At 47.5% G+C, this 27037-nt stretch overlaps 1 protein-coding gene across 4 annotated transcripts in view; it reads left to right on the forward strand.

Moving 5' to 3' along the window:
- The window catches only part of LOC144152548 (uncharacterized), a 495420-nt gene that overhangs the window by 410730 nt on the left and 57653 nt on the right, over positions 1-27037 (forward strand). For all 4 annotated transcript variants that reach the window (XM_077683846.1, XM_077683842.1, XM_077683844.1 and 1 more), the window contains exon 6: positions 20419-20486. In XM_077683846.1, the coding sequence (XP_077539972.1) occupies positions 20419-20486 (68 nt within the window). The remainder of the gene's footprint in view (positions 1-20418; positions 20487-27037) is intronic.

Here is a 27037-nt window from a genome sequence, read left to right on the forward strand (position 1 = left end):
CTTCCGTGACTGGCGTAAATTCGCGAAAGCAAGTTGGCCTTAATTTCGTGAACTTAACGCAGCCAATTCAAACACACGCTTGCCAGCGTACGTCAAGAAATGATTGGACAATATTAGGCGGCAAGGCGGGTGAGCGGGTGATCGATCACCAAATGAGCAAACATTTTTCGCTGGTTGGAAAGTGTTCGCGAAACATTGCTACACACTATGGAACAGGGCGAGTTTGCTCTTGATACAAAGTGAGGTATGGTCCATTTCGTGGACACTTTTCTTCGGAATGTTCTACAAAAAAGGTACTTACGTTAACCTCGTCATTGTACAGTGAAGGTGTTTATTTAATAGAACACGCGAGCTTCTGCGTTCCTTGAGCCGCTGGAACTACAGCGAGCAACGGTAACCGCTCTGCTCTGCTAGGTGCCGCTATCTGTCGAGATCCACATGCGGCAAGGTGTCATTTTAGGGGCTTAGAATATATAATGTTGTGGTTGGTCGGCCGCGCGCTCAACGTGATCGACGATAAGCGGCCATTTGTAAAGACATAGCCTCTGGTAAGGAAGGATGCTATGGTACAGCGCACCCGCGTAATCCCTCCCCTTCTGGCACGTGGCTCTCGGTAGATAGCGCTAACGGAGCGTGGTGGTTACAACGTGCGCCTTATCTCTCGACTGAAATGTCGACTTAGTAAACGGAACCGAGAACCACCTAGAAGAGGGGTAGCGGCGCGTCTGCAGCTCTATATAACGCATCTATCTGGGTATACACAAATGGCATTTTTAGATGTTAATTAGGCTATTGCCGTGAACGATGCATTGGGTTTGTTTATTTATGGTTTGTTTTTACTGCCCGGCTGCGCCCGACTTTGTTATCTGTGTTCCAAGCGAAGCGCATGTTCCATTCTTTATTTTTATGCCGCACGGGTTATCTCCTTCGGATAAGGAGAGCGTTTCGCCCTGGCGTCAAATGGCCTGGAATAATCTTCTTTAATCTACAATGTTCTGGATGACGGTTCGAGGAACACTCGCGCCGAGAGATAAAAGCCTGCAGAGCAGACGCCGAGGCATACATTCGACTCTGCGACGCTCGCCGACGCACGTCACTTTGTTGACTGCTGCTACGCCGCCTGTGTACTTTTTGAGTTGTTAGGGGAGCACAAGTTCGCTCCAATAAACGTGCTTTTCCTTCAAGACGACTGCCTTATTTTTTGGCTTCGTGACACTATGATGACGCTTAAGATGAATGTGTATGTGTGCGGATATGTATTGCACAAAGTTAGTGCTTGGTACGATGACTACTAAAACAGTCGCGGCCTCTCACAATAAACTAGTTCTGTAGTCGACAGGAGAAAGTAAATCCACACCGCCAACAGCAACAAACGATTACGAAAGTTATCAACATGCTCCTAACCTAAAGCGTTGACACTATAGGTCAACTTCTAAGTACATGATAAAAATCTCCTGCTCAGAAGTAGGCAATGGCCAACACAGTCTCCCCGGCTTGCAACCAAACAGGTCTACGCCAGTGGGGCGGCTGTCAAATTACTTTGAATGTTGTTCACATCGCTTCTACCCCCCCCCCCCAACCTTTCCCCTCTCCCCGCTCCAAGCGCAAATTTATGTGCATCTGCCGAACTGTATTCACGCAATATGTTGCCCATATACGCGTGCGCGGTTGGTATGATTACTTCGTGCACGCGAAATGGTAATCGTTTGTTGTTCCGCTTTTCGTAATGGATTATGACTGCTGTCTGCTGCGCTGCAGGACGCAGTGGTGTGCTGTGACCCCGCCCCAATCAGACCACAGCCCCCGTCCCGTGCGGACGACGAATACGTTGTCTTCCCATTCGTCTGACAAACGTTGTTCACATAGACATAGAGCCTCTGCACAATTTTACATCTGGGGATATCCCAACAGTCTCCCGCTTCTTTAAGTTCTTGAGATTCCTTAAGAGCTCGCTAAAGTTTAACCAGGCCCACTAGCCTCTCCCAGGGTTAACGAGGTCCAGGCAGTGATGCCGTGGCCTTCCTGTCACCTCGGAGGTATTGCTGAGACCAGCAATTGCTATACCGTTATTTGTTGCAGCCTTTCATTTGATTTCACCGCCTATTATCGTTTCCCAGTATCCGTGCGAAACTCGGTATTGGGATAACAGCTTACGAGCTCACCAATGAGTTTGCAGAAATTACTCTGCGTTGTTCGCACTCCTCCGGCCGGAAGAAATGATGGAACAAAAACAGATCGATGCTTGTTGTTTGTTTAAACGGCAAAGGAGTAATTGTAAATTCAGGCTTAGCACAAGCCTAAGAATAACAAGCCGTTGTGAATTGACGGCCTCCGGGATTAAATAACGTGAATTTCTGAATGGTTCAGCGCATTACAGAAACGATATTTAGCCTATACTTTGGCAACGTGCGCCTCGTCACATGTGGGCTCATCTTCCCAGTTCTAATGTTTTAGCGCGAGGGCGCTAGATACGCCATGACCCAAAAACCTGTCTAATCTGTAAACACCCGACCGAAAGAATGCCGAGCCAGCAAAAAAAAACTAGGGGGGGGGGGGGGCGTTCTTGTTGGCAGAAACGTTCCCGGCTTCATACGATTGCACGATATAAAAACACGGAAGTTAGATATACAGACGCACAACGATTGACGACAGCAGGCACGCGACGTCTTAGCCATTATGCTTACGCGGCAGAGTAGATTACAGAGACCTCTCGACGCCGATGCCCTGCCTATCCACTCACATTTTAAGAGCAGCGCACTTTAAGGGCTAGCCTTCTCGTCGTAGCCCGCTCGCTGGACCAAAATAGAGCCACATGGCGTACCGTCGTAGCGGCTGTCGTATAGCGCCGTCCCGCAGTGGCTTCGAAAGCAGAGCGGTTCATAGTCATTAGCGTTCGAAACTCGTGAACCGCTGGCGCTTGTCGTATTTAGCGCAAAGAAAACTGGTGGTACACTTGAGGCAAAATATAAGTAATTAACCGGCAGCGCCCGCGTTCATTTATTAGGAACGCTCGTTGGGTCGGTTTTTACGATATTAAGCGAAAAAAAAGTGGCAGCGGAACGCCGGCACCTGCGGGAGGAAAAGCAAGCACAAAAACAACAGAACTCCCGCTGACACAGTTTCAGGCAGGGGGCGCGTGAGCACTGCGAAGGAGGGAAATTTGAATTGCTTTGAGTGGTAGAAGTGAGCGGATAACGGCGAAACAGCCCATTATGGCGAATCACTGGTCTGCACTTCCGACAGCTTTCACATTGAGTGGAACTGCGTTATTTTTTTTCTTCGCGTTCTTCTTTCGGTTCAAAATGTTTAAGAATGACTGAATGTCTGTTATTCGGTTTCCAAGAAGCGTCTTCTGCGACACTCGTGTTTGATTCGATTCCAATATTTTGATATTCGGACGGCCCCACCATTTTCGATTTTCATCTGCTTCTCTCGTGTTTACGCGTCAGGTCGCTGAAGCCGGCTTTCCCATATTCTGAGGAACAATAAATAAACATGCGACAGACTTGGCCGTATTAAGGAGATACTAAGCGGAGACGGGTTTAATTCGGCCGTGGAATGACGTCATGCGGAAAAAAGACGCTTAGGAGAGCTCGACGGATTTGACCAATCGACCGTGCACGCGGATCCCGAGAAATCAATTCCGGGCAGTCGATTCCGGTCTTGTAAAGTAGTGTCGCAAAAGAGAAAAAAAAACCAATTACATAGACATACACATACAAGGGGAAGGAAAGGACGACAGGCAGCTCACAATTGAACAGAAAATTGGACGCGATACACCCACTGCGAACAGCGAATCCGGGGCAGCAGCGAACAGCAGAGCATGGAGGAAGCGGGCTGCTTGTGACAGGTACTACGTCCGTCGCCGTTGCTTCCAAACCAGGGAGCACTTGGACAACACCGTTGAGATGCGCAGAAGGCTTGCGGGTCGCCTGCTTGTACCCGCTTCTTTCGTACTGTATTTGACTACTCCAGTCGTACTTTAGCCAGGGTTTGTCTCTGTCAGCCAATAACGCATAAGGAGTAACTTTCAACGGCTGTACTACCACATCAGCACATGTAGGCCTTCTGACCTGTACGTTGTTAGTTCGAGACGGCAGAGTAAAAGCGGCTTCATTCAGGCGAGGAGCCTCCCCTAACACAGCGAGCGGTTGGGCGTTTCGTTTAAACGCAGAAGTCACTCTAAGGGGCGGCTGTTTTCTTCATATCTTTCGTCTGTTTTCCTCAACGCCAAATGCGTTTCATTCTCGGCAGTTTTGTTTTTGGTAGGAAACGCCTCGTTTTCGTCGTGACACTGTTGAGCTCGAAAGTGGCGCCGTGGAGTCGGAAGGAACGTTTGAAGCAACGCCAAAATTGAAGTCAGGGGTACTGTGGCGAAACTACAACTACGCTTCTGAAACCTGTGAAAAGGAGGCCTTTGAAATGCAACCCGCGCTGCATCAATCATTTTTTTAACATCCGGAAAGCCGGACGAGCGAGCTCATTATGTCTATAATTCTTAGAGGGGAAGTGGCGTTGGCGCGCGTAAAATCACTGCAGTCTACTTGGGAATACGAGGTCCGTGCTTTCTTAGATATGCACTTGTTTGTGGTGAATAAGCAGCCGTGATGATACTTATTAAATAATGGCCTCATTATTAGTTGATTGATTCATTGTAGGGTTTAACGCGCCGACGCAACGCAAGCTATGAGGCGCGCCGTAGTGGAGGGCTCCGGATTAATTTTGACCACCTCGGGTTGTTTAACACCGAAATCTCGTACACACGGGCGTTTATGCTTTTCTTCTCCATCAGAAAAGCGGCCAGCGAGGCCGGGAATCGATCCGCGTCCTCGTGCTCAGCAGCACGGTGCCTTAGTGACTGAGCCACCGCGCCGGGTCTCTTTATTTAGTGACTTTAAGCCAACGTGAAACTGAAACAGAGGTCGTGAAGCTAATCAGAGGCGATTGGCTGCTTCGATGTTGAAGAGTAAATGCCGAAGCATTCCATCTGAGCGTTACTTGGGAGACGCGGGGCCAGTGTGGGTTCAAACGTGTAAAGAGCATTCGCCTTGGAGTAGGGCTAAATTGGTTCGTTTCAAATACTGACTACGTATGGTATGACGAGAAGTAGCTCCTCAACCTAGATGCGGTGGTTTGTTTCCGCTGAAAAAAACAACACGGCCACAGCGTGTGTACTCCAACGAACTCTCGTTCATCTGCATTGTGCAGTAATGCTTTGCTTCGAATGCGGAAATATTCTTTCGCAATATAAAGAAGTTGACCTGCAGGGACTCCTGTCATTTCCTAAGCCTCGTGTGGACAGTTCCGTTAAGTCTGTGGTAATCTTTTCATTGGTCTTCATTGCGGCACCTCGCAAAAGGCAAAAGGGAGGATAGAAAACCAAAACACCTTTGGGCGTTGACTATATAAACCCGCCAGATTTGTGAAGTAAATTTAGAGAGAGAGAGAGAGAGAGAGAGAGAGAGCACATTTTTTTATTTTTCGAGTGATGTTATGGCCTCACCCGTGAAAGGCAATCCTATTCCTGGATTCCTTAGAAGGTGCAGAGAATACCTAAGAGTATTCGCAAAATATGAGAACGCTAACGCGTTTATGTTGGCGAGGTTTGTCGACCAGTTTTCGGCCGATGTCGACGCTTAAGCCTAAAACCTAAACATTGAACTCACTGTGGCTACTTGTTGCAGAGTCACTCCATGCTGCTGAAACCCTACAAACTGAAGGAAATTGAGACTGCGGGCAAGATTTCTGACGCACGTTTTATTTTTGCTGATGCACGCGCTAAGGAAGACGTCACATGCAATGAGAATTGAGCGCGCGCCAAGCATTTCTTTGTCTGTTACTTTTTTCTCGGAGGCAGACGGTATGCAAAGTGTGGCCGCCAATGTGAACTGAGCGCGCGACAAGAGTTAAGTGTTTGGTGAACGCTTTCTGTGGACGTCGGCCGGGTGGGCGTGTGTTTTCACCAACCTAGTGAAATAGCACTTTCGCGTTATTTGTCTAGGTGAGAGGATGCTCATTAATGTTACGCAACGACGAATACACTGCTGAAGGTCAGCCGGAGCAGGGTAGCACGAGAACGTAGTACTAGCCGAGCTGGGATCGCCCCCGCTCCCCACCACGGTGCTCGGTCGGCATGCTATCAACTGCTCTCGTACGAAAAAGTCACGGAGCATTACGGTCTCTCCCGCCGCCGCTCTCCCCCTGCCCACACATCCATCAATAACGCCCAGGAGCCCTCCAGACCGATTCCCTCACTAGTCATTCCCTCCTCCTCAGGATTCATCCCTTTCAGTTCCCTTCCCCCGACTGTTTCCTCTCTGACTTCCTTGACACTCAGACTCACGCTATGTGAGCCTGTCCTCTCAACCCATTCCCCCATCTTCAGCATCGAGCGTAGGAGGGCGCGCTGGACAGCTCGCAACCGAGGGTTCAACAACTTTTGGTTGACCAAGGCGCCACCGCTGCCGCCAGCCTTCGGCCGGCGGCCATTACGCGTTCCTAAACCAACTTGTTTTCAGAGTATAGTGCTCTCTCTCTCTCTCTCTCTCTCTCTCTCTCTCTCTCTCTCTCTCTCTCTCTCTCTCTCTCTCTCTCTCTCTCTCTCTCTCTCTCTCTCTCTCTCTCTCTCTCTCTCTCGACCTGATCTCCTTGCTCGGCGCGTGCGATGACAGTGAACGGGAAACAAAGACCGCTTGTGTCCTCGTCGGCTGCGAAATATGTCGGCACGTGGACCCGACAGCGGCCGAGGCCGAATTCGAGTGAGCTAAAATAGCGGAACAAGTCCGGTCGTTTCCCAACACGAACAAATTAAAACGAATGCGTGTGCACGCGTGGGGGAGCACGAAGCTGACGTTTATTGCTTCTGAGTCAATGTGTTGGGTTAAGCTCGCGAAGCTCGATAGGCACGAAGGACCGCCGTCAGCTACCGCGACTTTCGCAAATGCTCTTCAGCATACAAAGGAAACATAAAATTCTGACCTTAGCACAAACTTAGCGACACACTATTGCAGGACGCGGGCCTCATGGCACCCACACGTGTTTTATTTATGTCAGCAGTGAATGAACCTATCAGCAGAAATCGGAGAAATGTAGCAGTAGAGAGAGGAAGAGGGAACGGGATGGCGAGGGGGATTGGAATGGTGAGCATGCGCAGTGTGAACTCGATCCAAAGTTCGTTCAAGTGCTACTCGTGGAGGTAGCGTAGTAACGCCCAAGTTTTTCTCCGAATACGAATGAGCGTGGCAGTCGAACGGAGCAAGATACGCATTCATCGTGTGTCCCGAGCGTAAAACGTAAAAGAATACAGTAGCCGGCCGATTTTTCGGACCTGGAGGGGTATGAAAAATAGACCGAATAAAAGAGCAGTCCGTCAGTAATTACTCGTATGGGACAGCTAACGGTTCGTCGGGAAAGTCCAAAATATCCACGAAGTCAGAATTTTCGGAGCCCGAAAAAACGGTCGGCTACTGTAGTGAGAACGAAAGTGAGGGCTGTCTTTTACCACTACAGGCGTTTCCAGCTAGGCAGCGCATTGATGTGGAATGTCGCATGCCCTGCAGGACTTCATGTACCGGATTGCACGAACGCAATAGAAAAGCTAATAAAAAACAGGAGTTAGCCTCGAAAAAAAACGCCATGCAGAAATTACGGGGTAAAAAAGAAGTGACAGGAGTGGAAACGGTTTAAAGACGAAAAAAACGTAAACAAAACAAGAACCGAACAGGGGCGGTATTCTCGAGTTTTGTCCCTTTTGCGTCCCTTTCAAAAGTGTCCCTTTTGGCGAGCCCTGATTGGCTAAAAGCGAACAACCGGAAGTGACGTAACGCAAGCGCGGCAAACCTACTGCCAACGCTTACTGCTTAACCGGTAGTACGTCACGATGTAAGGGACGCAAAAGGGACGTTTTCAAAAGGGACAGTTACGAGAATACCACCCCGGGACAGACAAGGCGTCTTGGTTCGGTTCTGGGATTGACGAGTGATTGACTGTAATTATTGGTATGGTGCGATTAACGTGTAATAACATTTGTTAACGTAGATTAATAAGAGTCAACACGGTTTTCGGTGGAAAATTATATCAAGACCAGGATTAAAGTGAATAAGGTAGATTATGGTGGAATTAAGGTGAATTAAGATAGATTAAGGTGGATTACTAAGTTTAACTAAAGTGCATGACGTTAAATTAAAGACAGGTAAAATAAAAGGTTGTGTCCAGAGTGCCGTCCGACGGTTTTATAAGCACTCCACTATATCGATGTCCACCCGCGTTTCATGACAAAATTGCCGCGTCTGGCAGTACATCGCTCTAGATAACGTAAAGCTAGGCAACCTAACCTAAACATAACATAAGCTAACCTAACGCACAGAAAGAAATAATTTTAAACACCAAAACTAACTTAAGGCACAAAAATTACACTTCAATTAAATAATGAAAAAAAAACGAGGCAAGAGCTGGTCTCGAACCACTGACTCTGGGATCAATAAGCTGAGACGGCCGGATCCCCTACACTAAAACGACAGGCTCTTTGGCCGGTGCTAGCCTAGTGTTAATTATTGAATTGTCGTCGGACGGCACTCTAGACACTGCGTTAACTAAAGTGCATGACGTTTGATTAAAGACAGGTAAAATAGCGTGGCTGTTTAGTTGACGAGTGGATGGGTACGTACCAGGTACCCGTCAAAACAGTACGCCAGGCTTTCGCCCTCAAAGAACATAAGCAGAGGTCACTGTCCCCAGAAATTTTTTTCTCGCAGAAGCGAAAAAGGAAAACGTGTGTCGGGATTTCGGCGCACGTTAAAGATCCTCGGGTGCATGGTCACTAATAATCCGCTGACTCTCGCTGCTTCGCGCCTCATAGCCCGGAAATAGCTACGGCGTGTAAATCCAAAGATTATTTTTAGGTTCAAATTGGCGCAGTGATGTGTCGGACTGTATACGAGCGTACCAGTACTCGTAAACCGCTGACATGGCGGGTCGGAGACTAATGTATAGAGCCGTTTGCGCGCAACCGCCGAGCCAGCTGCCACGGCCGAACGCTTCCCTTTGTTTCTGCACAACTGGCTTAAGGTCAGACCTGCGTCCGCACTATTGTTCGGAAATTCTCTCGTTCTACCCCGAAGCATGAGTGCGTGGATGCTGAAGTCACCGCTGGCATTTACTGATAAGAAGGCAGTTCCAGCAACTGACATCGAAACCCAACATTCCGTTCTTCGTTCTTCCGTCCAGTTTTTCTCTGCCATAAGAGTATATATATATATATATATATATATATATATATATATATATATATATATATATATATATATATATATATATATATATTGTGAAACGCGTCGAGGGCAGCCGTCCCACAGGAAGGACGCCTGAGGGAGCGTCGACACAGGGCGTTTATTCGGAGCGGCAGCGCAGAACCCCAGCACCAGGAATGACGAGGTGGATGGTCCCGAGAAGCAGATGAGCTTTGACATGAAAGACAGCTTGCGCGCAAACATCATTTCATTCTCGTTTTCATACCTAACTTTCTTATGATATACCGATGCGGAGTGTGAATAGTGTGGAGGCAAAAAGGCCGACATGAGGGGGAGAAAGAGGGGGGGAATGCGCCGCTCAGAAAATTTCGGAGTGTGCGTTGATATACCGAAATACTTCCCTGTCTACGCCCTGTTCAGCACAGTCCGTCTTCAAAAACGTACTAAACTTCGAGAATTGTCTACTAATTCGTAAGATTACCCCGCCGATTCTATTCATTTCGTGTTTTTTTTTTCTCCTCCGCACAATTATCCCTCTTTGCATGTCGCTGCTCTTTGCAAAGAAGAAAAATGAAAAACGGCAAGGTAGCTTTACCGCGTGGCTCCTGTGTTTCCCTGCACCAAATGAGCGCGGCTCACTGCGAGAAACGAGTCTTGCCAGTACGCACGCGACGCGCACACTTCTTTCCACAGTTTATGTTTGTGCGAATTATCACTCGCAGCACCGCTTTGCGCGTGCACTTTACGCATTTCTGTCCCCGGTTTCATTGCGCGACATCTCTGATTAAGCAAATTGGCATCAGGCTGCGATATCTAATTGACATTCGGAAGACATCTTTTAGCTCAAACAATAAAGAGCAGACAACACGGATAGACATTGAGGCTTCCCGAGCTTGCGAATCTTCGAAAATCGCATTAAAAACAAGGCGCCGCGTACCAAGCGGAAACAAAGCTCGAGAAGCTGCGTGCGGATATATATTTCGTGCGGGTAATATTTCGCAGAGGCGTGAAAGTAGGGCGTCCTCCACGAACGTCGTGGGCGGCTTAGATACCCGAGAGTCAAAAAAAAAGAAAAGAGAGAGACGCGCTGTTCGCGACGTTCGACGAGAAACAGCTTCGTCCTCGTCGCTTCACAAAAGGGAACCTCCTCCAGGCCGCGTCGCTTTGTCTTTGGCCCGTTGCTATCTTTGGGTAAAGTCAGCCGAGCTCTGACTTCAGCCGCTTTCTTTGAAAAAGCGCCTCGAAGGCGCGGCAAATATGAAATAGGGACGACGCGCTTTCGAGGCAATCCGCCGACGCGGCTGCTTTGTGTACAGACTCGGCGGTGAGCGTCCCGGGATTCTGGTGCCGACCGTACCCCATTGTTTGGCTTTCCTCGGTCTATATTACAGTAACGCCTCTTTTTCGTTCTCTAAGGCTGCGCTGTTGTTCTCGTCGTCGCCACCCGATAGTATTGGGTCGCTACTGTTCGATTCGAGGGTTATGCGTGAAAAACGGGTGGCATAGGCACCTTTCACACCTGTTTCGCGTTGAAACGGCCGCAGGCCCGCATAATACAGTCTTTTATGCGTGATGCGACGGCTGAAAATGCGGTACTATTGTGTTCCCTCTGCTTGCATTACCTCTGAGGGATTTTCATGCAACTTTCTTTTTTTTTTTTTTAATTCTCGATCGGTTTTCGGAGATTCACAAAGCTTAGCCGTTCACCGCCGACGTATTTTGGTGGGCTAAATAGCATGCCTTTGTGCAATATAAATAAAACCAAAGCATGTTTACGTCTTTGTGAACAGCCAACGAACTGCAGAAAATCCCCTTCTTTACTACCCCAGTTTGTTTAATTTGCAAAGGAGAATAAATACAAAGTACGCGAGTAGCCAAGACAAGGATTCTCAACGGAGAAAAACGCGGGACGGTGTTCATATATTTTGGAGAAATAGAAGGCCTTAATTGTCTTAATTTCCTGCAAAAAAAGTAGAATATGATAGTTATTAGGAATAAATAAATAAAGTCGGGTATAGCAGCGGAAAGGCTGCAATTTGGCCTGTCTTGTGACAACCATAGCCTGTCTGCTACAGTTATTTTTATATTGGCCCGTCCTAAGCGCACTCTACAGTGGCTGCAATAGCGTAAGCACAAAACAGCGCAAATTTTAGTTTACTCACCACATTTTATTGTGGTATGTTTGGACAGATGTTTTGCAGCGCCCAAAAGAGACGGAAGGGGGACGGCCCTAACTGTACGCTTGGTAGTGCTATTCTCGAAGGGGACGGGGGGGAGGGGGGGTGGCATTTTGAGGGGCGGGGGGGGGGGGTAATGTGAGGAAGAGGCCCAGCTCCGTACTCTATTCTTTTGGTCGTGAATCGCATTTTGCAGCGCTTCCAATACACCCACGGATGATGGATAGAAACTAAGGGTAAAAAGAACAATTGTAGGCGAAACTAGAATAGAAATCTTAAAGGGGCCCTGAAAGGCGTTTTGAGCACACTAAATTGACTAGCGCAATTGTTAGATTGGGTCGACAACATCATCTGTGCCAAGTATTAGTCTTTTATGCGCAGCGGAAAGCTCACACTTTTGTTGCAAAGTTTGTCGCTTTTTTCTCACCCTTTCCTTCGTGTTTTTGGACGCCGCCATCTCCACATGTCTACATCATCGATTCCCAGATGTTCGTCATGAGCTAGACATCCTGCTATTTGGCGGCTTTTTCACGCACTTCCGGCAAAGAGATGAGTCGTCTGCTCAGCGTCGGCTCGCCGGCTGATCTGCCAGTGGAGTGCCGGAGTGCTTGGACATTTTACGACAAACGAAACAAGTGTAAACAAACGCTTAACCTGTTTGTATTGAATGCAACAGGGCCATAACACGACATGAATATTATCTTACTTGAGTACGTTCCATAAAGAAAGCGTTGAAGCCCCGTGGCACTTCTTTCTTGCAATCGCAGAGAACGCCCTGAGCCGAATGCCCGGGTTTGACGCACACATTTTATTCAACTTCCAAACAATCCAGAGATGCGTTTCGAACGAACACAACGTCACAACATGCGTTGCAAGTCCGAACCGCGATTGACAGACGATGGGTTGCCTCCTCCTGCCCGTCGTAAATTCGGCACTCACCTCGCACGCGGTTTGCGGGCACGAACAGCAAGTCACTTAACTCTGGCGCACAACCCGAGATGGCTTTTAGCCACGCACACTGCACATACCCCATGCGAGGTTGAGTCGTACGCCGCTTGAGAAAGATAATCCAGACCATGGGAAGCACTATCCACCCGCAGAAGCACAACGTCGCATTTCATCGCGAAACAAAGGCGTCCACAACACACACACCATCGCCTCCTGTAATGCCAAACGCATCTCTCACTTCCAAATGATAGTGAGTAGTATGCCTGCAGTGCCCATATGCCGCGAGGTGGGGCCCCAAGCTGAACCGGGATCACGCAACCGTAACTGACTTCTAGAGCGGTTTGTGCCTTGTTGCCAGGGCAACCGATGTTTGATATTGTCAAAGAAATGGTGCTCGCTCCAGCGCTAGAAAGCTCAGAGCCGCGCCGGAGCATGTTTTGCCAACGTTGCCGCTCTCCACCACGCGTCGCCCCAAGCTGAACTGGCGTTTTGTGCACGGGTTCTGTATCGGTTTAAAATGTCTTTTTCACATGCCGCCGGCAGGAATTACCACCGCCACAAAATAAGACCCGGCACCAGCGGGGCCACATCTGATACGACGCTTTTTGGATAAACAGTGCGCTGTGCATCCAAGGGAGCGAGCGCAGGATCCTCCCCGTGCGGCTGCGAGTTCGCCGCCGATAAAAAGTCGCGTGCCGCAGATAGCAAAGTTCTGCAGCAACGTACACCGCGAAAGGGCAAGGCCAGGCCGCCGCACACATGGGGCCAGATTTTTCGTTCGCTTTTCCAGCCTTGAGCGGAGTGTGGGATTCATGGTGTCAACAAAGCTTGCCCGTAGCAGACGGCTGTGTGAGCAGCGCAATAGCGGAAGTACGTCACCGCCGAGGAGCGCAGCATCATGGGAGGCAAGGCTCGCTCGCCGTCAACAGCGGAGAGTAAGTTGAAAGGAGGAGGAAACGCGGCGCGACGATAATGCGCGGTTTTTGATTTACGATTTCTCAGCTAATACTCATCGCTTCAACAAACTTTTTGCGGGGGAGATTGCTAATACATTGTTTTATTTGGTTACATGTACATCCACGCATCGGCGGAAGGTATTTCAGGACCCCTTTAAGGCTCTCCTCTAAACTCACCATCATGTACCCACTCAAAAAGAGACGTGTTCCTCATCCTAACGTCGATAGCACAGTCAAGTTATACAGAAAACTACATTCAATTACGTTAACAGAACTTGGAGTGAAGGGGGGGGGGGGGGGGGGGCGGTCAGAATTTCTGCTCCCGTGCGCCCTCGGGGAGGGCGCTGCCTAAATAAACACCCGCCCCGATATTTCCCGCCCAAGTCTACAACAGACCGCTTTTCCCATCTACTCAACAACGCCAATGTATAGTCCGGCTGATAGGAAGGGTCTTTCTAACATTCCAACCTCCTCCTCACCCTTCGCTATGGTGATTTTAAAGCTCTCGCGACCACACCACTCGTTTTTCACAAGCACCGAATGATGAGCGACGGTTACGGCTGCCTAGCGCCGAACCTCCGCGGTTAAGACTGAGCAACACTCTTGGATTTCAATAAAGTTTTCTGGTACTCTCTTCCAATGCCCAAGTGTTAGCGCAGTGGAGATCGCAGTGTGAAAAATTGCAGCTTCCAATGTGTGGCATATTCTGCCGGCGAAAACACGGTCTATTCCTGATTTCCAGCCTCGGTGTTCATAATCCGCGAGGACGCAGTGCAATGTTTATGCCACTTTCCAAAGATTAGGTGGTTTCAAGTAATCCGGATGAAACTACACACCAGTCGTTCGTTTCGGTGCAACAAACGTAAGATTAACCTGCATTTTGACAAGTATTTTTAATGCGAAAGCAATGGTGAACTCACTTGGTCACAAATCCGGCAGCCCTGGCTTACAGACGACGCACAAAATGGCATACGGATTAAGGAATAAAGAACCGGTTAAAGAGTTCCTTTATTGACGCCAGATTTCTCTAAGAAGATCCTGTAAACAAAGTCAGGTAAGGGACTTGAGAATAAAACAGGATTAACTTCGGTTTGGGTTCGATTCAAACCAGGGGCCTCAGATATGAGACGAGCACGCATTCTCGTCACCACCACAGCTGGGTGGTTCTACCTGACTCAACGTAGACCTAATGAACGCGTGTGGCCTTGGACTTAGAAGCGTGCGTTAACAAACACGTGCTGAGCTTACGGGAGTAATTTAAGCACGTAAATTATAAAAGCGGCAATTAGGCAAGTAGCAAATTACGTTGCCGCCAAATGTCCTCTTTGCTTCGCCATGCGAACGTGTGTATGTTGCCAGTCATAGGGAAGATCAAGACGCTAAGAAAAAAAATTATGGTGGTGATAATAAGAGTACACGTTTGGAAATTGGTCCCTATACTGCTTTCGCAATCACTACATCATAAGGAGTGCTCAGACGCCCTCGAAATTTTGGCGCCATAATTTCCTTCGCGGGCTTAATTCTAGCGATGTTAGCACTAGCGCTAAAGGATCGGATGAGCACGCAACTACTAAGCTCCGTTCCTCACCTGCCACCTGCTCCGCGAGTGGTTCCTTGATCACGTGACCGCCTCTTGCTGGGGCGGACAAGTCCAGAATTGTAAACCTCGAGAGCACGACGAAAGATTACGTCAGAGATGCTCCCACACAGACAAATAAAAGTTCTCGGCGACCATACAGTACGCATAATGCAACTCTAAAATAGTATATTCCGATCAAGTTTCGTTGCAATACCATTCAGCTGGCGGGATCGCATTAAGGGGGACTTTTACCTAATAAAAGAAATCACTTTACAAGATTTCTTTCAGGCGCATTTTGGAAATTTAATCCCAAATTTTATGACCAACGACTTTCGAGCGAGATGGGGGAGACCATACCGGAACGTACCTAGTGAGCCAAATACGAGTATTGCTGGAGTACGTCACCGAGAATAGCATTATCTTCACGGTGCTCGGAGCAAGCTGCTAGACCTTGACGCGAAGAGGTTGGAGTGCTGAGCCTCATTTCAAGTTGGCGCGAGAAGGGGTGGGTTGGGAAGAAGAGGAACCGTGGGTCGAATTGCTGCCTTGCGTGTGCGAGCGATCGATATGCGCTCGGCGATGGGGAAACCGATATTTCGACAGAAAGGAAAGAGCTAGCTGTCTCGGGATTCTAGGAAGACGCCCGTGCAAGCATACAATGCTATCTATGTTCAAGGCTCCCCAATCGCAAGGAGCATGGCGCCGTGAGAAAGTAGGGAGTATACACGTTCGCGAAAGATAAGGAGTTGACTTTGTTCTCAGCTGTGAACTCTGGAGTGGAAGTTTACCCGCCGCGGTGGCTCAGTGGCTAAGGCGTTGCGCTGCTGAGCACGAGGTCGCGGGTTCGGTTCCCGGCCGCGGCAGCGGCTTTTCTGATGGAGGCGAAAAGCAAAAACGCTCGTGTGTACGAGATTTCGGCGCACGTTAAAGATCCCCAGGTGGTCAAAATTAATCCGGAGCCCTCCACTACGGCGCGCCTCATCGCCTGCGTTGCGTCGGCGCGTTAAACCCTACAATCAATCAATCAATTGGAGTGGAAGTTTATGAGAGATAACGACGCGCCATGTTCCCGGAGGCGGCAAGCTCGGGAGAGCGAGTTTGTGATAGGTAAATACGCGTGTGTCCTCGACGCGTCGGCCGCAAGCTATGGCACAGCAATCACAAAAATTAACCATTCCTTCCAAAGGAAATTTGAAGAAGCGCAAAAGCTAAAAATTAGTTCAACCTTCGGTGAAAAATGTGCGTCCAGTCGGATCGTCAAACCTTCCAAGACCGTAATCGCACACGAAGAACGAACACATGCGACTATTTTTCCCGCATGAAGTAAAGGCATCTACGAACGATCTAAATGTATACCGATACAGGGTTTATGAGATAAAGGTTTATGTACTCCTTCTTTATAATCGATGTCTGTATTGTCTTACCTAGAGCCGTTCTTTTTTCGCGATTCTCAAGTAACCGTGTTGACAGAATGGAATCCCGGTTTCATGCACGCGGCGTGTGTACAGAGATGTTGTTATCAGAGCTTTTCGGTCGACCAACCGGTCTATGGGAAAATGCATTAGTATTTTGACAAAGCGGTCCCACTAAGAAAGCTTTCGCCTAAAAAAAAGGCAAAAATTGGTAAAATAGGTGCGCTGTTAGCTTAACCGTAAAACTAGAACGTAAACAGAGTCGTACGTTCGCTGGCGATGCAGCGTCGAACCTGCTGCTCTAGAATAAAATATTTCTAGTGCCCCAAAATGGCCATCATAAAAATACGGCAGCGTCAGGTTAATAAATACTGACTGAACATGGAAAGAAATAATGGACGGGAATTAGTACAGTGTTTCTTTGACGTATAGTGCATGCTATACGTTGCTGAATAAAGTCGAACGATGTGGAATAATATTTCAAAATTACACCGCACGTTGAGTTTCCTTCCTTGTTCATTAAAACTGATGACCAAGGGGAATTGTTTTAAATGTTCTACTTCGGAGGGCCTGGCCCGGAGCCCGATCCTTAGCCAGGATTAATGTAGATCCGAAAAACAACCGAACAGAACCGAACCAACGCCGAGCACGTACGGCTCACCCGAGAAGCATTCAAATAATCCAAGTCAATCTTGCGACAACCTATCAAAATCTGAGCATTGACAACGTTTTATTACAGTGACAGCTGTTAGTGTAAAACGTGATAGGGTATCACGCCAGACTATTTTCCTTCCGCGCCTATCGCCCTTTCCCCCCATAGGCAGCCGCGGCACCCATTTTCTCTCTCGCCCATTTCCTGATCGGGAAGGCCGAGCACTTACATAAGCCCAAACACCCGTACATGAGACCTCCAGTCCACCACGCTCCCCCACTGCGCAGGCGCGACACGTATTCATGTGACGGTGATAACGGTTATTTTTGATAAAAGAAAGGCCTCTACGACCTAGTGGTTCTGTGAGTACAATTTTTCATGTCTAGATACGTTGCTTAATTAACCGGGTAAATGACATACATTTCAACGTTTTTCTGGGAGGGGATATAAACATGAACAGGCTAAACATGACAACAGATAACTATGATCTAGTGACTGCTATAAACTCACCGGATTGCATCAATACCGCCCAAAACACTTACTTGCATTAAATGTACCTCAGCTGCTTCAATCTATTAATTTGTGACCAATATTTATTCGCTTCCCAGTGTCATTGGCTGAACATTTTTGGCTGACATTGGCTAACAAAGGCCGACCTTCCTAAGAATAAATGAGCGCGCTGCACCCAAACCAAACGCTGAAATGCGAGCGCTAACTTTTCCAAGACTTAAGCCCTCTAACCATTGAAAACTTTCCCAGCGCAATCATCGCAAGTCATATGGCAGGCGGTGCACATATTAAATTATCCTAACTAGTCCTCTCTGTCCACTTTTATGTCGATTTATGAAAACCATTCCCCTTCCAAAACAGCGCGCTCGAAAAGTATCCCAAGTTCCGGAGTAATAATTAATTACTGAAACTGTAATTAACCAGAAGAACGCCCTTTGCAGGCGCCTTTTGCAGCTCATGAACCTAAATGATTTGCATTCTTTCAAAGTGCTTTGCAATGAAGTAAATAAGTGTTTGAGACAGACGAAAAACGGCTGCTTCCACAACTTATTTAATTCTGGAACAACGAAACAAGGTATATCGAAATTTGAATATCGTGCTGGGGCGTCGCCGTAAGGGAAACGAAGCCGTGCGGAAATTAATATTTCACGGAGTTCAGTCATCTGGAGCTAACGCAGCGGATACCTTATGATTTTCTGTATATCCAGGAAGCAGCCCTTACCGTTTACTGTTCACGTATAATTAGATTGCATGCGTCCTAGAAACAGTGGAAGCGCATTTCTGAGGCCAAGAGATGCTCAAGGAATTCATTTGACTTTTTCTCTCCTCGAAATAGCAAGTGTACTACCACTGATGGCTTGAAAATTGAAACGGGTAAAGATGTATTTCACATAATTTCTCCTGCCTTTGAACATCTATACAACCCAATTCAAATACATGGCAAAGTTCAGAGGGCACATGCAAAGTCGCTTTCCTTTTCAAAGGCGGAGGCCGAAATAACTTATGGAATTACAGGCCCATATAAATAATTCTTGTAATTTAGAAACGCGATGAAGAACGTTTAAACGAAAGATAAGCAAGTTGTGAAAAACATCACGTCTTAGCGACAAGCCAGTCCGGTTTGATAAAGGGGTGTTCTACTGACTTGGCAAGGTAGCATGCCAACTCCCCCCCCCCCCCCCAAAAAAAAAAAAAATCGGACGTGATTGAACGCATTTTACTGATGCTTGGTGTGTTTGTTGACTTTTTCAAGGTCTTTGATGGTATTATTCACGACACATTGTAAGGAAGCAGGAAATGAATGGTTTTAGGGGAATATTATTTGACTTAATTACACGCTACTTAGAGCACAGAAAACAAAATGTTGCTCTTAGCAATTAGGTATACATCATGCGCAAATCAGTGAAATACGGGGTACCTCAAGGTGGCAATCTTGGGTCCTTGCTTTTTAACATTTATGTAAATGACGTCATTGTTATTACTGATTCCTACAAGTTTGTAATTGATTCGCATGATATCAATTTTATTTTTTGAGTACTCAAATTCTTTAAGCCTTCTCTGTCATACAAATTAAGTTAGAAATGTGCTTTATGATTGCAGTCTTGCAAATTCACTAGCCATTATGTAGCGAAAAGCAAAGCGGTCCTTTATACGCTAGCAGACCAGACAAGTAACATCCGCGGTTGAATAATATATGGTAACTGACCTATACAAATTGCTCCTGCCATGAAAAGCTCATGAATCATGCCTGAAATAGACTATTTTTAAATAACCATTCTATGAAAGTTTCTACAAAAAATTCTTCTATGGCTCGCATTCGTGCAAACTTTTTGTACTGATGTGTAACTCTAATTGTATTGCTTCTATATTTCCGCCATCTAGCTTGAGGGTAATTGCGTCTAAAAATAATTAAACATATTTACTTCAGAAAAAAAAACCGTCGGCACGATTCCGAACTCTCTCATGATGCCCACACAGGGCGATTTTGTAAGCACGTGCATTTTCTCTACATCCACACTTCGTTAAAACGCTTTGCGACGACAAAACGAGAAAATAATACCCATTCCAAGCCCCTCTCCTAACTAACTAGAAATACTAACCAATACCGCAGGCGATACACCAAAAAAGTGCTAATTCCTTGCAAACGGACTAACTCTGATTTTCGATGCGGCGTTTTACGTTGCTAACTCTACTAAACACAACTTTATGAAAACTGTGCAGTTGAACATGAAGACATGTCTTAAAAAGAAATAGCAGGAGAAATGATTCGTTCGTACGTCACGTTGATGGATTTTATTTCGTTAACCAGGTAATTTGTATTTCCGCTACATTGTCTATTTATTGCGGTGTTCTATAATTATCGCTCCTTATTGTGCTAATAACATAGTTTATTCATTTGTGTTTAATGTGCACCATACAATAGATGTGCTAGTTTTGGTTATACTTTGGGAATGGATTCGAGTTGCGCTTACATAGTATTAGTTGTATTTGTATTTATCGTTTGTGTTGCACTTCGAAATAATGAAATTTTCCTTCAAGGCAAATTGTGTCAGTTCTGCTACCACTCATATTTGTGCTTATGACTTTAAGTATCGAGTGTAGGGGTACAGACGCTTGCCAAGACCTACATACTGAGGTTTTCTCCCTGTGGCATATACATTTCTAACCAAGCCGATCTCAAATAAAAGTTGATTTGATTTTGACACCACAGGCCATGCAAGCAGGAGGCTTGCAAGCCATAGCGAACCATGGCGCAAGCTGGAGGATTGGGCATGTAACATGGCGAACTGCGTACAACGAAAATACCATTACATGAGAAAGGTGTCGTTGACGGTGATGTGATGATGGGGGTGGTGACCATGACGACAATGACGACAGATTATGATCCTGATAAGATTCACTACAAACAATTTTATCTTTCTTTCCGTCTCACGCAGGGCTTGGAGCTTGCCGCGACGGCAAGGCAGCCTACCTGAGCCTGCCGTCACCGAACCTTCAGACGGAGGTAAGCACCGTACTCCCTCTCTGACGGCTCTCATCTGTGGTTGGAAGCTTTTTAGAACGAAGCACATAAAAACAAAAATGGGTACTTTAACATGGCCTTACGGGACACCCAAAAAGGTATCCTTTAAACCACAAAACGGAATAATCAGGGCTACCAACTGAGCGAAAAAAAGACTGAAAAGACTCAGAAAACAGTTTGACAAAAACAAAATTAATGGTGACCGGCAAATGTGCTGCGATCTACCAACGTCGGGATACTTGTGGCAGCTGACGCAGTCAAATAGCCCATCTTAGCTCCTTGGCCAATTCTGCCTCGCCAAAGATGGCGACGGCAGCGAGACGATCCTCATTTGCGATAGATTTTCTAAAGACGACGCGATGGCTGAGGACGTTCTGGCAATCCTCAATGCACACGTAAAGATTTTCTCCGAGCAGCAGCGCAGCGCAGATCATTGTCAAATCGCACACTGGGTCACAATTTGGGCAAAAAAGGCACACCGAAGTTACTGCGTAATTCGTTGATCTTAAGCCCTAGCGTATATTTTCTTCCTATCACATGGCAATAATGGCCACTTCACAAAATTAACCGTACTGTAAATTGGAAACGTAAGTGTTACACAGTGCGTTCGGCGGGACAGCTGAACTTGATGGCACGTGAGCAGAATAGGTACACACCGGCTGTGCAGAACCCTCCGTATAGGGAAGTTGTGGCGTGTGCCAGTCTGCTTGCTGACAAACTAGTTAGTAATTCGCTGACATAATTCGCTGACGAAATTCACGCTGTAAGACGAAGAAGCGAAAGCGAGAAAAGAGGCACTAATACGGTGTAGCTGAAAAGAAGGCGGTAAAAGTAAATCACGCCAAAATACAAGGAAACGAAAGGCAAGAAAGACCTACGATGTAGCAGTAAACGAGTTGCTAATAAGTATCTCCGGGTTATCCCCTCCAAAGTTTGTAGGCAGAGTAAAGAGCTCCGATGAATTGTCGTAATCGGGAACAAATTTTAAAAATTGTGATGCACCATATATATTGTTGAACTAGCATTTTGTGCTGCTGAGCCGAAGGACGTGGGTTCGATCCCGGCCATGGTGGCTGCTATTCAGATGGAGGTGAAAAGCGAAAACGGCCATGTGTGAAGATTTTGGCGCACGTTAAAGATCCCCAGCTTGTCAAAATTAATCCGGAGCCCTCCACAACGGCGCGCCTCATAGCCCATTTGTAGCTCCGATGCGTTAAACTCCACAATCAATTAAGTGACCTAGCAACCCGCTTCCAAGCCAAGCCATGAGTCAACAGTAGTACTGGACCGCACACTCCAAACGCGAGCCAAGACCAGCAGTATAGTAGTAATAAGCGTTCACTGACGTGAAATGGAGAGTATTGAGTTCAGCCTCCTCGAATGGGGAGGCCGCGGGTCCGCGCTGCTTCCAAGGCTCTCAACACGACGGCGATGATTGGGTCAATGCGGTCTCGCATTGCTCGAGGGTGGGGTTTGCAGGATGGTGGGCAAGAAAAGACTAAGTGGTCGGTGGAGAGAAGGAAGTTACAGTGCTAACATAAGGGGTTGTAGAGGGAGGGGATGTGTGGTTGAGGGTAGTGTGATTATGATAGGTGCCTGCGCCCGATGTATGCCTTCAAGCTGGGTAGAGAATGGTGAGGGATAGGGTATCGCCTCCAGGAATGCAGGTAGTCGGCGAGGATGGCGCTGTATGTTGGTTCAACGGAGGAGAAGGCAGGAAAGTAGGAATCCTGGTTCGGCGGACAAATATTTGTACTCGCCGCCTTTGCTGACAGCGCTTGTCCATCTCCCAAGCACCGCCGCTGTCGTCACCCGTTATGCTTGCTGCACGGTGGCTTGCTGTAACTCTACTCGGCACGGCTCAATGGAGCCACGTATACGAAGTGTAAACATAAGTAACCGCGCACTGATGTGGATACCTTGTATACGAAAAGTAGTGATACAAACGTATAAATGTTAAATCGTGTTAAAATGAGTCTATAAGACTTTTTTAAAGAGCAGATGAGAGGTCGAAAAATGTACAGTCTCAAAGAGGCTGCATGAAGACGCTGCTACAAGAAATATAAAAATTTGGCTATAATTCACGATGTGAAGGTGGTTGGACTGCGAAGCTGTAAACGACACCCACAACGATTACCCGTGCAACGTCACTTGAATTCACACACGTGTCTCTACCAAGATTTAAACCAGAGACTCTGACAGCCTTTACCTGGGTTTTGCTGGGACGCCATCGGCGTAACCCAGTGAGCGAACGCAGCAGCTACGGCAGAAAGAAAACAAAGAGGAGCGTCTGGCCAAGGGTGAGGAGGAGCAGGGCGGCGGGCGCGGCTATGGCTCTCTCACTGCCTCCCGCTCACTCTTGTTTCATGGGGCGCTGCCCAAGAGTGTCCTCCCCCTCCCCAGACGCGTATCCGTTCGCCGTTAATCGAAGCCACGTGAACGCCATTATCATACATTATGCGGCTTGCATTTCACACGAGGGCTTTGAATGAGCGCAGGTGGTAGACCCTCCGCTGTGCTCGTTGAGTACACCGTCTGTCTCCCCCGTCTCCTCGTGTGGGCATAGCTTAGTCGGTGAGACGACGGGCTATCGCTCCATTCCTTTTATTTATTTATTTATTTATTTACTCTCAAGGCACATGGGCATTACAGAGAGGAGTGGGGGGTCAAACACTCTACAGGCAATGCAGCAGGAGTTTGGTTACACATAAGAAACATATTTACATATTTGAAATATACACATCAACTAGTAATATAAACAATAACAGAAAAGGAAAAATCAGAAGGTTGATAAAACCTTCTCCACACTCGGGAACAACATAGCAGGGTTTACACAAAATCGCGGAATTCACGGAAAAACAGCATGAGAAAGAAAGATAATTCAAATTCAGGTTCAGGTTCAGGTTATAATCCTGGCGGTGCCAGTAATTTCTTTCATTTAGCCTGGCGTTTTCTGCTGACGTGGACGCGAAAATCTTCTTGGCTGGTATAGGTATACCGCTTCGCAATAATAACTGCCTTCCTGCAAACCCCCATAAAGGGCGCAAATGTACTCGCCCGAAAGTACTCTCGTTTTGCTTACATTACAAATTTGTTCCACCCGTATCACGGTGTTTCCGCTCTACGTACTAACTGGCATAATTCATATTTCCGGCGTTCTTCGTTTTTTTTTTTTTTAATATTGCTGCGTGGTTGTAATAACAAATAAACTAAACCCAGTTCCACCCAGTGTGATATCTTCTGAAACAGTGTAGCTGCGTGTTGTGTTTACGAAGATTCCATTCAGCTTCGCTTCTTTCTTGTGCGTAATGTCCGACTCGTCTTCGCGACAAAGTGTCATATAATTGTGTCCGAACAGTTATCGGTAAAACAACAGTCAAAGCCGTTTTCTGTAACCATACTCTCTCCGTCGATGGCCATGTAGTTACAGCAGACAGCAATTCTGCAACGTTTACCACTTCACTGCGAAATAATTGTGACAAATGAAACTCGGCATAACAGTAGAACCGTTTTAGCTACTAATTTTTATATACAGTGGAATTCTTTTACTTCTTTTATACTTTTATGAAAATTTCTTATACTTTTTTCGCCGGACCCGGAAAACAAAACTAACAACTGCAGAAAAACGCAGCAGTGAGGAAACCTTCGAAAATGAACGAAAGCGGCGTATCTTTGACTTGCAACCATGTACTTCTGCAAGTAACTTTGGCTCTTAAACCGTAAAAAAACTTGATAATGTAGGATTGCCGCTATTTGCGATCACTGGAAAACACCGCGCGTGGCAATGCAATGCCCCTAGCGACGTCGACTCTCTTCCGCGCTGGCTGCTTGTCTAGGCAGTTTAGTACGTCAAGCTTTTCCTGAAGGGAAAGCGCCTCCCATTTTTGCGACGCCATTCTGGCATGACAAAGTTTGTGGTTGCAAGTTCAACGGTGTTCTCAAAGCTTGAAGCGCACGATGACGACGAGAGCGCGTGCTATTCTTGCGGTGATGCTTTATGGCAAACACTCACTTCCAGCATTCCGAAGTGAAACTTCCGTCGTAAGCGCAATGATGTTGGTGATAGCATAGAAAAACATAGGGCCATCTAGCGGTGACGAATCGCACCCGCGTGCGGCTTCATGCAGTCAGTTCCGCAGCCAAGCCTGGCCAAGGCTCGACAAACGTCAAAATGGCACTCCGCGCATGTTGCCCGGGCGGCTTCGGAGTGTCAGATTGTCACGCATGATCCAGGAACGTACTCTGAGCCGCGACGTAACAGTGGGGATTGTAATACATGGGACTCTATGTGAGCTGCGCCAGGACTAGACAAAAACAACGTATTAGCCGGGAAAATTTCGCAGCACTGAGGAACGTAAGAGCTAGGTTGTACTGTAATTAGTTTCAGGATACTTTCAATAACGGAAGAGTTGGAGCCGTTTTCTGTAATCATACTCCGTTCGTAGTTGGCCATGCTTCACTGTGCAACGGGCAATGTGGGGAAGCCAGCTTACAAAGCGCACGCTAGATTCTCTTGCCAAAGGGATCGGTGCAAGATCTCTGTAAGCTCTTTAAAGGTGAGGCCGACTTGAAGTCGCCTCATCTATTAACACAAATGCGTTGCTGGGAAGTTATTTTCTCAGGGGCAACATACGTCGTCTCGTATCAAAATATGAAGAGCCTAGAACATTGTTATTTCTGATGTTTTACGAAAGGCCCGACTTCCAGCACGCGTGTGCCGTGGCTGCAAAGTGAAAAAAAAAAAGCCTTTTGTTTCTTTAACTTCGTTTTTGTGCTTATTTCTTTACACCACCTCTCTCCCCTCGATTTATAAATCTTGTTGCCACTGCTTGTCGACTTGCCAAGGCTTGCCACTGCTTTCGGAAGGGCAGCGTCGGAACCCAAGCACTTATTGTGGGATAATTGGCTCATGGTTCTGAAATGCAAAGCTAATCAGCAGTTGGTCGTGCTGCGGGTCTATATCGATAATTGGTCCTGAGAAAACGAGAAAATGAAGACGGCGATGAAATATTTATATGTCCTATTACGAGAGAAGGTAACGTCGCGTTATTGTGACCGAAAAATGGCCATAAAAATTCGCCCTCAAGCACGCGCCCCGCCTCAGAAAATAAAATGGCTGCGGCTTAGCTCGGCTAACCTTGGATGTGCAAAGCGAAAGCTTGGCTTCGTCTGGTGAAGTCTTGTTTTCACTTGGTTAACCTTTCATTTAGCTGTAATCATTATACTATTCGTACAAAGCATGCCTTTGTGCACGGTTGTGGTCCGGCTTCCGGCGTTTTCCGTGCCGAACGGCTCGCCCGGCGATATCCGCGGGGTGTTCAAACACCGCTTGCCGACGACGGCACAAAGTCTCCAGCTCCCGCGCAACCCTCAAAGAAGACGTCCCGGTCTCACTCTCATCCACGGTCAAGCTCGCTGGCACGTGCGGAGTTCCGTAGTCAGGCGCGAACCACTGCGGAGAGCGCATGCGCCGAGCCGGCAGCGGCGGCGGCAGCGGCGGCGAACGCGGCTGTCGGTGGAGCTCGGCGCGGGCAGTCACGTGATGCGTTGCCAAGGATACGGCGCAGCTGGGGTCAAGTGAAGGTCAAATTTACCGGGACGGCGAAACCGCTCGACAAGATCAGTAAAGCTTTCCTTCAAACCGCAGAAAAGAAGCGTGCGCCCCGTTCCTATAGGCTAGCCTGGACGTGCGCAGAGACACGGAGTAGGGCAGAAAGGGAGGAAGCGGCAGTGTTCGGCCGGCAGGTTGGCTTCGGAGATAAAAGAAAGGTTAGCGCCACAGCGCTAGATCTGCCTTTTGCGAAGTGCTCGCGTTGAAACAAGGTAAAAACCCGCGACACCGTGGTAGTAGCCCTGGATAGCTCCTTGTGCAGGCAATACATTTAGGCACGTTATGACTCGAGAACATTTAACCCGGCGAGGCTACCAGGTTTTCACATTCATGCACGAAAAAAGTTTCTCTGCCGAATTTTTGTTCGCTTCTTCAAAGTGGCAGCATCTGGGCCTCCCGAGGACAAAGCCAACAAAACGCGAGCGTGCACTGTCATTTGAACCGGCACCACGGTTGGAATCTCAATCAGGTCTCGCATCGAAGGAATTCAGTGCTCGGGTAAAACTATCGCGTACTGCCGCCCCCCCAAGAGCGTCTGTCTGCTCTGCCCTTGTTCGTCCATTGTCTTCTTGCTGATTCGTTGTATAAACTTTATTTTGTTTTTCTTCGTCTCATTGTTTTTTTTTTTCTTTCAACGGAGTGCTTCCTTCTGGGGGCGTTGAAGACACGGGTGACCTGGAACGTGCCCAGCAGTTCTTCTTCCCGTTCGTTTGCTTCCCGAGTTTCGATGTGTTGTAATAAGATCGCTGACTGGGCACCTTCGTGCCTGCCGTTTCCGACGACGCAGACCTCGTAAGTCAGTGCGGTAGACGTGCTCCGACAACACACCGGGCCGGCAGCACTCGAGCGTGTGCGCATCTGTCCGCGTGTGCTTTTGTGCGCGTGTGAGGGTCAGAAGTACCAATGCATCCGTAACCCAAGT

Source organism: Haemaphysalis longicornis, unplaced genomic scaffold (genome assembly GCF_048455015.1).
Source record: "Haemaphysalis longicornis isolate Haplotype H1 unplaced genomic scaffold, Haemaphysalis longicornis Haplotype H1 scaffold_9, whole genome shotgun sequence".
Classification (NCBI taxonomy): domain Eukaryota; kingdom Metazoa; phylum Arthropoda; class Arachnida; order Ixodida; family Ixodidae; genus Haemaphysalis; species Haemaphysalis longicornis.